This window comes from Brassica napus, chromosome C9 (assembly GCF_020379485.1).
Source record: "Brassica napus cultivar Da-Ae chromosome C9, Da-Ae, whole genome shotgun sequence".
Classification (NCBI taxonomy): Eukaryota; Viridiplantae; Streptophyta; class Magnoliopsida; order Brassicales; family Brassicaceae; genus Brassica; species Brassica napus.
In genome coordinates, this window is record NC_063452.1 from 19,802,228 (window position 1) to 19,819,257 (window position 17,030).

General features: G+C 30.9%; 2 protein-coding genes across 6 annotated transcripts; both read right to left on the reverse strand.

The window, feature by feature from the left end:
• Nucleotides 1-2,776: 2,776 nt before the first annotated feature.
• Nucleotides 2,777-4,072, reverse strand: LOC106404570 (cold-regulated protein 27). 5 transcript variants are annotated; one of them, XM_013845285.3, is made up of 5 exons: nucleotides 3,925-4,072; nucleotides 3,671-3,829; nucleotides 3,299-3,536; nucleotides 3,097-3,201; nucleotides 2,777-3,026 (listed from the first exon to the last, which is right to left on the reverse strand). In XM_013845285.3, exons 1-4 carry the CDS (start codon nucleotides 4,003-4,005, stop codon nucleotides 3,101-3,103), a joined length of 579 nt encoding a protein of 192 aa, XP_013700739.1. In that variant the 5' UTR covers nucleotides 4,006-4,072; the 3' UTR covers nucleotides 2,777-3,026; nucleotides 3,097-3,100. The 5 variants fall into 5 exon arrangements, with proteins under 5 accessions (XP_013700739.1, XP_048623486.1, XP_013700738.1 ...); XM_048767529.1 differs by having other exon boundaries at nucleotides 3,097-3,198; nucleotides 3,299-3,539; XM_013845284.3 differs by having other exon boundaries at nucleotides 3,299-3,539.
• Nucleotides 4,073-7,487: 3,415 nt separating this feature from the next.
• Nucleotides 7,488-12,688, reverse strand: LOC106403888 (triacylglycerol lipase OBL1-like). The gene is made up of 6 exons (XM_013844669.3): nucleotides 10,762-12,688; nucleotides 10,432-10,625; nucleotides 9,869-9,902; nucleotides 8,731-8,866; nucleotides 8,134-8,620; nucleotides 7,488-7,844 (listed from the first exon to the last, which is right to left on the reverse strand). The coding sequence occupies exons 1-6, from the start codon at nucleotides 11,066-11,068 to the stop codon at nucleotides 7,593-7,595; spliced, it is 1,410 nt and encodes a 469-aa protein (XP_013700123.1). The 5' UTR covers nucleotides 11,069-12,688; the 3' UTR covers nucleotides 7,488-7,592.
• Between the last annotated feature and the right edge of the window lie 4,342 nt (nucleotides 12,689-17,030).

The window sequence follows — 17,030 nt, forward strand, 5'->3', positions numbered from 1 at the left end:
TGGAAGTCGTCTGAACTTCCTAAAAGTCTTCTGACAAAGTCGTCTGAACTTCGTGGAAGTCGTCTGGACTTCTTAGAAGTCGTCTGGACTTCTTAAAAGTCGTGTGGTCTTGTACTCAAGTGGAATCCAAGCTTGTCTTTGTAGAGGAATGATCTATAATAGTTTTGTTTGTGGTCTGTTTTGTGAATTGCATGTCTACTCTTTTAGTTGTGAATTTTTTGTAAAATCAGTAATAATGTTTTCCAAGATGTATTAAATGTGCTAACAATGTGTTTACACATTTACAAATCAATGAAATAATAGACTTCAGTAGCCTTTTTCTTATCTTTGGATCTCTCATATGCAATAATAAACTCCAATTGCCTTTTTCTCATCTTAATAAACAAGAATGTTGGTAGCTTTATATTGATACAACATTTTAAGAAGCATTTTAACCCTTCTTCCAACTCATAACAATAGTCATCATTATTGTCTATAACAATAATACTTAAGAGATGGAAACAAACAATAGTAACTAGTCAAAGCATATCATATTTTATTATAAGTTTGCGTTGAAAAACTTAGTCAAATTTAGTAAAACTAAGGGAGAGAACATATTTTGTAAATATGAGTTTTACATATCTTGAAGTTACTTATCACTCTTAAAAATACAAGTTATTCAAAAAATAACGTAGAAGACTTAAAAACTAGCGGAGAAGACGCGGACGACTTCAATCTAAGTTGTCCAGATGACTAAACTATACGTCGTCTGGTCAACGCAGAGGTTATTTTTGCAATTGACTTTGAAATCTGTTATTTTGGACGACTGAAAAATAAGTCGTCTACTATTGTTTGGCTAAAAAAAAACTCCAAAAAAGCTAGACGACTTACATTTCAGTCGTCATAGGTTAGTTTTGCATTTGACTGGATTATTTTAGAAGTTTGACTTTTCTGGACGACTTACATTTCAGTCGTCTAGTGAAAATTAAAATAATAATATTTTTTTAAAAGTAGACGACTTACAGTTAAATCGTCATAGGTTAGTTTTGCAATTGAAAAAAAAAATTCAAGATTTAATTATATACAGACGACTTATAATTCAGTCGTCCACGAGACGACTGAAATGTAAGTCGTCCAGGATTTACGAGGTTTAACCAGAATCTCGGAAAAAAATCCTGGACGACTTACAAGTAAGTCGTCTCGTGGACGACTGAATTATAAGTCGTCTGTGTATAATTAAATTTTGAAGTTTTTTTTCAATTGCAAAACTAACCTATGACGACTTAACTGTAAGTCGTCTACTTTTAAAAAAATATTATTATTTTAATTTTCGCCAGACGACTGAAATGTAAGTCGTCTGGGGAAGTCAAACTTCTGAAATTATCCAGTCAAATGCAAAACTAACCTATGACGACTGAAATGTAAGTCGTCTAGGTTCTTTGGAAATTTTTTTGAAACCAAACAAAAAACAGACGACTTAACTTTCATTCGTCTCAGGTTACAGATTTCAAAGTCAATTGCAAAAATAACATCTGCGTTGACCAGACGACTTCCAGGTAAGTTGTCTACAGTCGTCTGACGAACAGATCTGGAAAAAAACTCGATGTCATACCTTAAATTGGTGAGATAAGTTCCTTAGCATACATAAGGCTTCTCCAAGCACACAGAATCACAAACGAAAGTAACCCACCCAGAATCGTTAGCTTCTATGACTCTATGAACCATAAAAAATTTAGAATCAAAATCTTGGGTTTTTTAGCTCATTGTGGAGAGAAAGTGAGAGATATGTTGTGTTTAGTTCACAAGAATGGAAAAAGAAGAAGGTTAAATCGATTTTGGGAGCATTAAGAGCTTCAAATTGGTTGTTCATGGTGGTTGTGGTATTGATGACAATGACAATCTTGTAATTACTTGTAGATGATAAGGGTGAGAGAGTAAAAATGTCATTTTCGAAAAAAAAAGAAAAAAAAAATTGATTGCATTTTCGTAAATTATATGAATTTGTGGGGTGAATAGAGCAAAACCAATTTTCAAAAAAAAAAAAGTTAGTTTTGTGTTTAACTTTAAGTTATAGGTCAATTCTGCAAAAAACCCTAGATTTTTTTGGTGGCAAGTTTCATCTACGTGTAGTGGTTTATGGACTCGTCGAAGAAGAATGTGATGGTGTTGGTTTTTTTTAACTGTGATTTTTTTCGACCGGAACAGATAGAGCATAATTTATTCAACACATAGCTTGAGCTCCTAGAATATGCATGGCGTAGAGCTTTCTGTTTGATTGTTATCTAAAGACCTAAAGAATTATCATTTCGGGACAAATATATCATTTATGATGATAAGTAGAACATTCAAGAGAAGATTTCATACGGAGTGGAACCATACATTACTAGAAACGAAACAGGTCTTCCAAAAAATGAAATTTTTAGAATAAGTCATGAAAATATGAGGTTCAAGAGAATCAAAGTTTTTGCAGAGCGAAACCATACATTACTAGTGACGAGATAGGTCTTCCAAAGAACGGAGGTTTCTTATAATAAACCAATTCTTTCACGTTTACTTAGTACCTTCAGTTAATTCATAGCTTCTCGTAAAATCATAAAATGATCATGTATTGATCAGATTGCATATACATTCTTAGTTTTGGTTTTGGCGTCTCAAATTTCTTTGATGGAGATTTATGAGTTTTTTCAAAAAAAAAATTATGTAATATTATTTGTTGGATTATTGTCAAAGTATAAAACTTTGCTATATAACGATTGCTTAAACCTTCAAAGTGATCCTTGTATACCGGTACTAACAATAAACAATCAAAAACTATTTGATGCAGATTTAAGGATTATATTACATATGAATACCACTCACACGAACATATATACAATATATTTATAGTTAGGGATATATGATGAAGACACATGTAAATAACCATAGTATGTTGACATTTTTACTCTATACGTTACAAAACACTCCTCTCATACCCAGTTGTAACGACCTTTTCAGAAATAGACTTCAGTTTACGTCATGTCTGCACGAGTTTTTCTGAGTGGAACAACCTACATGCCAAGGAACAAGACGATAACATTAGATCAATAACTACGATCAAACTAATTGGTGAAAGTTCACCTGATCAGTACTCGATGATCCGCTCAATCACTGTCTTCATCTTTTTCGAGCTTCCATTTTCCCCTTTTGTTACTTCGTTGACAAAGTTCTGGTCAGATACCTCTTCTTGTAGAAAAGAAATTAGCCAAATAGGAAACACTTGAGTGTACAAATCTACAATAAACACAACATATTTGAAGAGAGCGAGAGAAAAAACTAATACCTTCTTCTTCCCCTATGCTGATTTGATCCCGGTCATGTAAATGAGAGCAGCCTTCTCGTAGCATGTTCCTGAGATCAGACGCTGAACCAGAGCTGCATATGACTAAACCCTTCGAGCTAACCACTTGATTCTTTGGTAAAGACTTATAGTGATTTATCCATGGACTCCTAAGAAACTCATGAGGAGAACCACCACCGTGTCTTCCTTTGAGACGATACTCAGGTTGTCTTACATTCATCTTCTGCCAGAAACCATCACGAAGAATCTTGAACTAATAGCAAAAACAATACATACAAAGACTAAATTTCGATGATCCAATCACATAAGCTATATGGAAGAAACAAAAAACAGAGGTAAACGTCTCATTCACACCTGTTCATCAGATGGTTTTCCTCCTACGTTCTCCTTACTCAAATTTGAACCGAGGGAGCTGTAAAGCTGGTCTACGAATGAAGCTTCCACTGATTTAAGATACAAGCTATGCTTCTCATCGGTCCATTCTGTAGGCATACACTCTTTTCCCGAGGAATACTGAAACATGTGGAAGCATCAATTATATATACAAACTACTGTGTAATCAGATCTTTAAAAGGCGAAAAGGAATCAGTAATATTTGAAATATATACCATAGAAGAAGTCGTGTCTTCCTCTACAGAAAAAGCATGGTCGGAGCTACGGATATAGTTCCCTCTGTAATCACCAGCCATTGGCTATCTATCTTGTTGTGAGAGGGGAGGAAAAATATCTCAAGGAAGGATGAAAAAGAGTCTACAAAAGAACAGTACGCTTTTACACGTGGTTATGTTGCCACGTCATCACCGGTCAATTTGGCGGAATCAAACCTCTTTAGATCTTTTTCCTAGATATCAAAGATATTTTCTCGCGCAATCTCTACTATACACATAACGAACCAAATTGAAGTAATTCTATGAGTGCTGATAAAATATTTATAACCAATCATTTGTCCTTGTAATAAAGATGTTAAGTTGTTGGGTCACGAATCTGTGATGCGTAATATGCTCATTTCTTTTATAGATCCGTTTGTATTACTTTTTTTTTTTACGGCGTCTACAAATCCTCCAAAAATCACTGTCTTCCCATTTCCTCCATATAACGCATGCGACAGAAACAATGATGAATCAAAGCTATCCTCCAGACAAATCGGCGTGTAACTCTCCACATCCCTCCTCTTACTCAATGATATTGATGTATCTTGAAGACCCCTTCATTAATCACTAAAATGAAATATCTCAGCTCTCTCCTTTCCGTCTTGAGACTATATATATATATATATCCCAACCCAACAATCCCTTACCCAGCAAACGCATCCCAGCACTATGGCAAATCAAACGGCAGTCACCACCGTGCAAGCCATTTTCCACTTTTGTTTCACCAGGACCAGGAGATTCCAAGTTGATATTTAGGTTAATCCATTTGTGGGAAACTTCCATTAATTCCAAAAGAGGCATCCTTATCGGAACTAAGTACGTGACAGTCTATTTCTTTAATCATCATCATCCACAGTAACTTGATCGCTTTGGTTATAGAATCGACCGGTGGAGAAAATATTAGAGACTTAGGCTCAATTATTCATTGACTTCGTCATGGAGAAGAAGATTAGGAGTGGTTATGGGAGTTATAGAAGGTATGTTTTATCTATTGGAACAATGGCATGAGATTACATTTAATCTGAATACAAGCAGTGTTTTGTTATTGATGATGATCGAGGACCATTGATTTCTCAATTCATGATTGGAGATGAAACCAACTCATCAAGTAATGGCTCTTTTTTCGAAAATATAAAATACAAAAAATTCAAAGTTAAGTGTGTTTTTATTTGTGTTATCATCTACAGATATATTTAACTTTAGATTGTTTATTTTGGAAAGGATTACAAATCTGAAACCTGGTGAGGAACAAGAAGATCCAGAAAGGAGGTATGTTGAGTAAATAAGAGTTTATGGTCGGATAACTTAGAGAGAATGGTTGATGAGAATATGAAGATTGAAGAGAGAACATTGTAAGCAAGTAATTACACTTGGACTTATGTTCACTGACAAATCTGCGTTGAAGCATCCCCGTTAAAGCAAACCAAGCTTCAACGCAGATTTATGACATGGTGTTTCTTCGTATGAGTCTAGCTCAAGGCATCAATCAGATGTTGTAATTAAGTTGGGTGTATTGAAGAATTGAAGCTTTATTCTTTTGTTTTGATTTTTAATAGATAAGATAGTTCTGATACAATTTGAAGACATCTTTTGTGTTCCTTTCTTAGTGAAATTAAATTTCTATGATTTTTTTCTTCGATTTTAAATTTCACATAAACTGAATCCAAAGTTATATTATTGTCGGTACAATAGATATATACAAGTACAACCAATACAATTTACTTTTTAGGTAAGATTTGCACGTGCATAAATAAACATACATGTTGTCTGGTTTATCAGTCACCATTTTCAGTCCAATGTGATCTCTTTTATATAATTAATAGGCAAAGCCATCTGTAGATACGAAAAGGGTTCTAACGAGGTATCTAATGAGTATATCTAATGAATCTAATGTTATAAGAAAACATGGATGAGATGACATGATGAAATTTTTTGCTCAAGTTTGCGGGATCAAAACATATTCTAAAAAACACATGTACCTATTATTTGTATAACTAGGTACTGAAAATATGAAAAAAAATTCAGCATACAAAAACAAATACTGTAAAATTCCGAGAAAAAAATTTATATTAATATGCCTATGATCAATAAACAAAACTTTCAACAAAACAAATAATAAAATTTGTATGTATACAAAAGAAAACAACAAAATATACATTAAATCCTATAAATTGAAAGTCATGAATTTGATAGTACTAACTCCTTTTCAGAAAGACGTACATTTTAGGTTTTTCACATTTATTAAAAAAATATATCAGATTTTAGTTACCAATACATTATTTTCAGTAATCAAATATTCTCCAAAAAATTTAACCAATAAAATTTTAATAAACACAATTATTTTTTAAAAATTTAAAATTTATAATTAATTTATGCATTGAAAATGTAAAACATGTATCTTTTTGGAACAATTTTTTTTCTAAAACATAGATCTTTTTGGAATAGAAGGAGTATTGTTTAACATGAAAACTCAAATATTGTAACAACAAAACATATATATACTCACCAAATATAATACTACATTACTATGAACTGAAAACCAAAACTAATCAAACAAATCAGTTAACTATGAGCAATAAATCAATCAATTTAATATTATTCAAAAAATCACAAATAAAATCATAAGCTGATCATATGATTTATTTTCTTAGCTATATTTATGTTTTTTGGTATAAAATAATGTAAATCAAATTTTAAATATTTTAAAAAGTTTTAAATTAAAAAAAATTATAAGATACACGCGGAAAAAAAAAATCTAGTCTTTGTAAAGCCTCAGACTCTCCGCGTTTTCTAAGACAATCAATCTTCCTTTTTCGTCATCTCTATCCAATGGGATTAGATCCACTCTTTTTAAGACAATGGAATGCCGATCTTATTAAGAGCATCAATAAAAAAGATGGTTTGTCCTATGGAACAAGACTTATTGTAACAGATCTAGGATTGCGCATGTCTAATACAAATACAAAACATGTTTCTTCATGGTAAAGTAGACAAAATAAGTGCTGAACAAAAGCTAATTTCGCCAGCCCAGTATAAAAGTCGGACGATGCAAGTCCACTCTAGTATCTCAAAGTTATTGATACAGAATAAATCTCTAAGATCTATCTAAACTTTACAAAATAGTAGTAAGTAAAATACAAATTAGAACAAAACAATTTCAAATAGTAGTCAAAATTTGGAAAATAACCAATTAAAATACATAATCCGGGTCGGCACAAAATAACTTGGTAAATTTAACAATTAAAAAAATAAAAAAATAAATGTTACACGAGTTATGTGTATTAAGCTTTTTGGGTTATGATTAAAAAATTTCTCACACAATCTTTGTAAATAAAAACTAAAAAGTAGTTGAGAAAATTATCATATTGGATAGGGTAAAATCAAGATTAAGCTAGAGTCATCTTAAAAGAAAAATCATAAAATGAAACTATCCAACTTTTTAAGTCAAGTGAAGAATATATTATCTTTGAGTTTTCATTTGTGAATGTTGTACCTTCTGTAGACATTCTCCAGCCTATATATACGTTTATATCCATTTTATTACTCCTTCATTATCTTCATATATTTATTCAAAGTTGAACGAAAAGTAATTATACAAAGAATTTGGAAACGATGCACACCAAATTCTAGTCATGGTGCGAGTCAAATAAGTTTCCCAAAAGTGTGACATTGACGTATTCATTAGGAGCGTGAGCAGGTATTCCCGGAATTAACAATCCGAGAACCCTATAACACTTCAAGAACCATCCTTCTCTGTATTCTTCACCTTTCCAATAAGGTATGATGAAACTCCTAATCATCTCCCACACTGAATTCATAACCTTCGGTATGGCCCATAAGATATTGAAGTAGTTTTTGTTTGGCTCCTCTTCTTCTATCTGAACACAATATTACACAATAGCAATGAAGACAGATCAGTAGGGGAAACAACTAAATGAAAATCCATGCGAAAACAAAACAGAAAGGATAAATCATCTAGTTCTCCGTCCACTCCTATTTCCGAGATATATATCAAGTCATGTCCTGACCAGAAGTACATTCTCATCTGAGAAAGAACTTTAGGAACACGTGCGAAACAAGACACAACAAAAACTGTATCCATCTCACATCATATGAGTGACTAAATTTAAAAAAATAAAAGAACATTAAATGGTTTATATAACTTACCTTCCCTCTGTAGAAACTGTCATAGTAACGGCATGCCCCAAAGTGTTTGAACATAAGTGTCTTGTCGTCAAAAGGTAGCCGAGGAACCATGTCGTTGCAGTAAACGTATCTTTCGTAATTGACCTCATACTTCTTCAGCGAATCTTTCATGAACTTTCCAAACTCCTCGTCTCCTACACGTGGCTGCCCAAACGTGTAAACTCCTTCGAGCTTGTCTAGCATTTGCTCTTCCTTATGCATCATCAACACTCCCGTAAACAGGACTGCAAGGGCTCCACCAAGGCTATGTCCGGTCAGCATAAATTTGGATTTCGGATTTTGATTGAGAATCTCTATTAAGTGACTCTTAATAGTATAGTATGCATATTGAGTTGTTTCTTTTTGGGTTTGATCAACGTTCACTTCTTTAGGCCATCCTCCTTCTTTTTGAAGTCCTAAAGCTTTCATGAATCCTCCATGGATCTTTCCCACATTCTTAATTTCGTACCTATACTTAGAGAGCGGTTAGCATAACCCGATTAATTAATATCCAACCTAAAGAAAACTAATCAATGAAGACTTTAATCAAATTAAAACAAAACAAACAAAATAAATCACCATGAGAGATCCAAATCGGTACACCAATCGTACGCGTCGAAGGGATCGGTCCCTCTGAAACTGACAACGATGAGGTTTGGATCTGTGCTTGCATCCTTTATGACAAGCACCTCCGTTGACCTCTGTTCCTGGTAACCTGAGAAAACCCAATTAAGAATGTGTTACTACAAAAATCATGTAAATATTTGTCAGCAATCTTCTTACTATAGATTCGATGCAAGTTCAAATGAATTCAAGATCCTATAATTTATGGGGATGTTAAGGTATATATGATCTTATAGAATTGAAGAGACTGTGATTAGAGTTGTCAAATGGTCCGTCCAGGGTCCAACCGGGCTTGATCCGTTGGACCATTTCAGTTTTTGGTAATAATGGACGATTCATATTGGACAATGGTCTAAACAAATGTCCAAGACCAATATAGACCATGTCCAAATGGGCATGCCCATGGACATTCAATAATATTTATAATTATTTTTCAATTATTAGTTTAGATTTTATTTCTAAAATTTTAAAATTATGTTTACTTTCCAAAATTATAAAAGTATTGTTTTTCCACCAAAACCGAGAAATTGAGTTTTTTCCGCCAAAACCGAGAAATTGTGTTTCTCCGCTAGAACCGAGAAAATTATGTTTTCCGTCAAAATCGTTAAATTTTGATTTTAATGATAAAACCGTTTTTCTTTTGTAAAATTGTAAAGTTATGCTTTCTTTTGTTAAAATCATGAAAGTATGTTTTAAAAAGGCAATGGACGCTCATTGTTCATTTGGTCTTCACCCAATTGAACCATGTACCAATTGGTTTTTTGTCCAGTTGGACCATTTATTAATTGAACGCGTCCATAGTCCGCCTAAAATGAATTGGACTGAACTGACACCTCTAACTGTGATTAAAGACATTTATAGCAATGAATTAAATATTTTCTTTGAACTCATTTGGATTTGGATGAAACTGGTTTAAAGGATTAAATCGGTTTAAAAGATTAAATTACTAGAGACTTCACGTGTGGTGTCGCCAATTATTATTGGAATCAAGTTCATTTTGGTAAGGTATTGCCTTTTTGGACCAACGCAGTTAATTTACTTAATTATATGCATTATCATTATTCATTAATAAAAAAAGGGACAGCATTCTCACCATTCCAACAGCTGTAGAACCCCAATAGGTCCATCTGTATCAGGAATATAATAAAAATTGTGATTATAAGTATAACACATAATCAATAGGATTTGATTTTGTTGTTATTTTAATCAAAGAAAATCATGCATGATCATGCTTATAACTTAAAGATACGTTTTAATACTTCGACGAAATAAAAATAGAGCTAAATGACAGTCTAGCTACATCAGTTGCCGTATTTTTTTATGAACCTTTTACTTACTTAACAAGGAAAAAACTAGACTATAAGGAAATTACTTTGAAATTATATTGTTAGAAGAAAAAATTATAAAATTACTTTTGGCAAAACCTATAAAATACACCAACTAGATTTTAATAAGTTTCTCAATACCTAAAAATATTTTATCTAATTTAATACTCCAACTAATTATTTTACTAATTAATTTGATGTATGTACGTTTAAATTATATTCATTTGATACTGTTCTTGACTTAACCAAAAAAATAGCATCTGTTATATGTTCTTAATTTATACTAATAAATAAGATTGTTAATAGAAATGAAAGAGTTAATTAATAAAACCTTCCAATGGTTGTGAAGGACAGAGCTGACAAAGTTAATGTTCTCGTAAGAAAGCTTAGAAGCCATGATTGACAGCATTGCTTTGTATCTTTTACTTCCTCTCTCTATTCTCCCGTCTAACTCTACTCGCCCGTCTAGGTTTCCGTTTAGAGATGCAAATGTCGACGATGTTTCTTCTGGCCAAATAATCTTTCCTGAAATAATTACAAAAACAAAAGAATATTTTATAGGATTTAAATAATATACGTGTTTCCCGTTGTATTTGATTTTGATGTATTAACGAACTTATATTAATTGATTAAATACAAGAAAGTCAAAAGAAAACCATACCTTTGAAAAGATTTGGGAGAATCATGAAGAAGCCACCATTGATATAAAGAAGGTTGAACCAAAAACCAAGAGAGAATCCGAAAAAGTAGAGAGGTTTCCTTAGGAGAATCATGAGTTTTTGAATCACGATGGATACAAAGATGATCCATCTTCTCCGGAACTTGCAAGGATCATTATCTTCAAGCCTATCTTCAGAAGAGTGTATGAACCTTCTATTTCTGAGATCTGAGGAGAAGAGAAGACGTATTAGATCCGAGAAGGTGGCTCCTCGCGGATCCAAAACAAAATAGTTTTCGGTTGTACTCATTTTTGTTTTCTTTGTTTGTGGTTTGATTGTCAAAATTATTTTAGCTGGAAGAGTTGGTCTGCAAGTTTAAGTCATGCTAGCTTTGTGTACTTATGCAATGTTAGGCTAATATATTTTAATATTTGCCACGAGTTTATGCTTTTGATTTGTTTTATTATTTAAATTTCGATATTGCGATGATATCATGGAGGTTGGTCTCCGTCCACAAGCCAAGATTATTGACACATGAGTTGTTCATAAACCTAGCGTTACGCGGGAGACATATTTGATTTGACGAATCACATCTACTTTATTAAAACTAAAATAAAATAATTATAAAATACACTTATAAAATAATTAACCTTTAGTTTTCCAATTTATTTACAGTCATATGCCACTGAGAATTTAATTAGTTTCACCATAAAATAGTTTGTCTTTTCCACATTTCCTAAAATAACTTCACAACCTACAAATAAGGAAACCACGTCGATTTGTTTTTTTTTTTCAAAAGTTGAGCTCACATATATTTATGAATTGACTCAATATTGTTGTCATAGTGTAATCAAATGCACATTTTCTTCTTTTTTTTTAAAGCAACAACTATTAGGGAAATTATGTTACAGAAATATTTTTATTATGTGCAATATTTTTGTCATCATTTTATTATAATTTTTCTAGCTTATATAATGGTGCAAAAAAAATTAATTACATTAAGTAAACAAAAGAAAACACCCGATCGGGCGGGTCTAGCTCTAGTATGCATTAAAATATTAGATTGCGTTAATGATTAATAGTGAAAATCATCAATTTCGCCTGGATTTTTGGTGAAAATATGGTCTTTATATAAAAGCAAATTACTGAACTCCCTTTACGACCATATTAGAAAGTTTGACCTCGTGCTAAAAAGGAAAACATAAACCGGATCAAATTCTGCTTAGAAGATAAAAAATCTCACTATGGTTTGATGTTTGTTCATTTGTTCGTTTTGTTTTGTTAATATATGTAATGATCAACCAACTATAAATCAAGGTCAAGATCCATTACGGTGGATATATATTATGTATATTATTTTAGTATTTTACGGGAATTACAAGTAAAAACATTGTTTTGTTTAAATAATATAGCACTACTATTTTAGTAAATTTTATACACAATAGAATCTATCATATTATTTTAGTAAATTTTATTTTAAGATATTTTTTTGGATATCATGATATTAAGTTTATTTTTTAATTAAGATTTCAAAATATTATATTGCTTTAATTTTTACAACATATATAGTTTATTTTTTCATGGTGCATTTCAAAAAGTTGTTCTTTATCATCTATGATTTTATTTTCAAAATTTTATATTTTGTCAAAAAAAACTTTAAAAAATTACACTACTATTTTTGAGTTTGGAAGATTACATGAATTTTGAATTTTTTTTGTTACTACATTAATACATTATTTTATAAAAAAATATTTGAATTTTTGGTAATATTTTCTAAACTTTACTTAACAGATTTTGTTATAATTAAAAAAATTATAATTAAAATTTGATTTGTCATTAATATTTTAAATGACTTACTAAAATTCCATAGTTTTCTAATAATACATTTTTAAATGGTATATGAACTAAATGTTATTATATACTATTATATTTTTGTATATAAACATTTTAAACAATATATTGTTGATAATTTCAAAATAAATAAAAAAGATAATATATAGTTGTCGATATCAAAGTTTATGTTAATAAATTTATTTTTGTATAAAAATATTATACTCCCTCCATTTCAATATAGATGATTTTTTAGAAGAAGTATTTTGTTTCAATTTACATGAAGTTTTGAGGTTTTAAGGTTAACTTTAACTTTTGTCAAAAAAAAAAAACTTAACTTTAACTTATTGGAAACTGTTCAACCAATCTCATTTTTAAAAATGTTTTTTTATTAAATCTAACTTTCTTAATCTTTGTGCACTAAGGCAAAACATCAAGTATTATGAAACAGAGGGAGTATATATTTTTACGAATTTTAACTCATTTTAATGATGAGTGATAATTTATTTAAATGAAACAATTTTTTAAAAAAATCCCCTAATTTACTTATTTAATATAATTTTGTCATATTTAATTCATATAGCACTTCTATTTTTATATAATACAGAATATAAAAATTTATAAAATAGTATATAATTTTTATTTTCTTGTTTTATAATAAATTTTTAGTTAATATTGATTTATAACAATATTATATTACTAATTAAAAAATTAATTAATATGTTATTTTATAGAAAAAAAATTAAGTAATATTTTGGTAGATTCTTTCTCAATAGATTTTGCTATAATTTAAAAAATAAAATTCAAATTTATAGTTGATTTATTATTAATGTAAATAATCAAATATGTCATATTAACTAATTCTTTAAATGGTCATAATTTGACTTGTTAATGGTAAATAAAATAGAACCCTAAATTAATAAATTAGATAAACCTTTGGCCTAGGTCTATTTAAAATAAAACAAAAAAAAAACTTTTTTAGGGTACTCAATTTCTTCTTATATACAGTATCTTTTTAGGCCAAGAACATCTTGAGAAAAAAATATAATGATGGCTTTAATCTTGAATGTTGAATTTGTCCTAAAATAACAAATTTTTATGTTATTCAAACATTTATCTTTTGCCTATCTTGTCTCACCTTTGTTTTTAAACTTGTTTGCCGAGGTGATGCAGTTTTATCGATTTACTTAAGGAGTAATCAAACTTTTCCTTCAATTTGATATTTACATTTGGGAAATCAGGTGAGATGACGCTAAAAAAAACATAATTGATTAAGTAGCCAATTACCCTAACTTTTCACTGTTTCACTTGTCTTTTATATAATATTGTTGTATTGTCCTGCTTGAAACCTGAGAAACCTGCTAAAAAAAATGAAATTAATAATTACTATTTTGCAAAATTATGTCGTGTCCCTTCCAGATTCACACCTTTTTGAATAGTTTCACTCCAGATTATCTCCACCGCGTTTTTTCTGATTACAATCCCTCGCCGATTCGCATTCACATCCCAATTTACGATGACCCTTGCCGAAAATACTTGTGTAGTGGCGATCACCTCCATCTATACAAACGGCACCATCATCGCGTCACCACCGTATGTTCTTCTATTTACTGTATCAACAACAAATTCTATCTCTCTGATGCGGTTATATGTATTATCTTCACTGATATCGCGAGATACACTTATATTTTGTCGCTGTGGATGACCTAAGTTGATCGGAGAAGATGAACAGTGTATGTTTATTTTGTTCTATTCTATTCGCATATGGAATAGAAATGTAAAACAATATGTATTATGTTTGTTCTATTCATGTTATGAAATGCGATATATTCTGCTACTCTTCTATTTTATCATGTTTCATTCCGTTTGATGATTACTAAAGAGTGTTTTATTTTGTCTAGAAATATATTTTTTGAACAAGTAAATATTGTACTATGATCTAGATTGTGTAGTTTAATATTACATAATTTAATTTAATTTTACATAATATATGTAATTTTTTAGACTTTGATATTTGGGTTTAGGGTTTATATTTGGGTTTAGGGTTTAGTGAATATAGTTTAGGGTTTAGTATTTAGAAGGTGAGGGGATATGGTTGTGATCAGCATTAACTTCTTCTATGAAATCATAGACATTTCATTATTTCACCAATATAAACAATGCTATTTATTTTGTTCTATTCTATTTGGGTTTAGAGTTTATATTTGGGTTTAGGGTTTAGTGAATATGGTTTAGGGTTTGGTATTTAGAAGGTGAGAGGGTATAGTTGGGGTCAGCATTAACTTTAACTTCTTCCATGAAATCATAGATATTTCATAATTTCACCAATATATATCATGATATTTATTTTGTTTCATTTTATTTGGGTTTATGGTTTATATTTGAGTTTAGGGTTTAGTGAATATGGTGTAGGGTTTAGTGAATATGGTTTAGGGTTTAGTATTTAGAAGATGAAGGGGTATGGTTGGGGTCAACATCAACTTCTTCCATGAAATCATAGACATTTTATAGTTTCACCAATATATACCATGATATTTATTTTGTTCCATTCTATTTGGGTTTATGACTTATATTTAGATTTATGGTTTATATTTGAGTTTAGGGTTTATTAATTAGGATTTAGGGTTTAGCATTAAGGATTGTGGTGGGGATGGGATAATGTTTAGTATATAGGAGTTGGAGTTGGGGTAATGTTTAGTATTAGAGTATATGGGTGAGGTTAGAGATCTGTATTATTTCGGTGAATTAGAATAGAACACTCATTGCATATGTATGTGGTCATAAACGTGTAACGTGGTTTCTTATATTCTCTCAGATGTAAACTAAATATTAGTCATACCTCTATTTGTCTACGTCATCTAATCTTCTATCCTTCACCTGTTACTTGTACATGCGAATGTTAAAACCGGCTCATTTGATGCATAATTGTTAGTTACTTAATTATATCAAAATCAATTACATGCACTTAATTTGTCTCCAAACATGGCTATTTCACAAATTTTCCCTTTACATTTGTGGCAAAAAATAAAATAAATAATAATAACTAAAATACTCACAAAAATTAAAACACTTTATTTGGCAAGCTCTTTCAAGTTGTCTTCATGAAGCAAAATCTTTATGGGGAGAGGGATAAATTGCAAGACACACTGTGTGAGATATAGCTGGAGGACGAGACAATTAATCATGTACTGTCTAATTGTCCTCCATCTAAGCAGTAATGGGCATTATCCAACAATATTCCATTGAATCCGATAGTTTTTCCAACATAATCAATCTTCACAAATATGAATTATTTGTTTTGGAGAATAATTTATGTTGATGATCGAAATAAATTCTCATGAATTTTCTGGTTTATCTAGAAAAATTGTAATGATAAATTATGTAGTAACAATGAGAGGATCCTAAGACATTAAAGTAGCTGATTCAGAATTGTTTCATTGGTTTGAAGCACACCCGAAAGTGGTATTAAATATGGTCCAAGGGGTAAACTTATCTTTATATTCCCCTATCGTACATCCAAGTATATTTTTTCTTCGATGGTGTAAAATCGATGGATTTTGAAAGGCGACATATATGTTTAGGGGCAAAGGTGGTATAGTAAACATGGAGGCTTTTAAGAGTTATTAGGTGCTAGGAACATTAGAAAGAGGAACTCATGCTTTTAGGCTTTTAAGAGTTATTAGGTGCTAGGAACATTAGAAAGAGGAACTCATGCTTTTTAGGTTATAGTAAGATGATTTACACCACTAGACTAAAGAAACTTTTATAAAGTTGAATGAATTTTATTTATATTATTGTGGGCCGGAAGCCCATATTTCCTCAGCTTCTCTACAGAGCCGGACATGTCCCTATTACATGCGGAATTTGAAACACTGATTTGGACATGATCATTTTCTAATCAAAACTAGCATTTGAACAGATTATACATAGTTAATAAAGATAGTGTTTACACCAAAAGAATGGCTTATTTTTTCAATTCATATGGAAATCTTTGACGTTTTTATAATCTCTTATATTCCCGTGACAAAAACATGTACAATGATAGACAAGCTGACAATGAATGTACGAGTCCAGCCATCACACTGACCCCATAGATCCGGAACTTCCGAATTAGCAAGTTTTTTTTTTGTGAAAAAAAAAAGTTTTTTTTGACATCAAAAGGTTATTAAGTTAGATGTTCCTCTTGTTGTAAAAAAACTTAACATCATTAATTTAATAGATACATCCACATACAATAGCGTAAAGTCTCTCCGCGGAATAATGCATCGTACGTATTCACCACATCAAAGGAGATTCACGGATGACATATTATTCGACAATTTCTTTGGTGTTTTAAATGTTGAAGGTCTCTTAAAGGCTAGGCAAAGCAGGTTTGTCTCTGGACTCAAAAGATCTAAGACTCTGCATTTTCAAGCTCGAGTTAAAAAAAGAGAGAGCCACC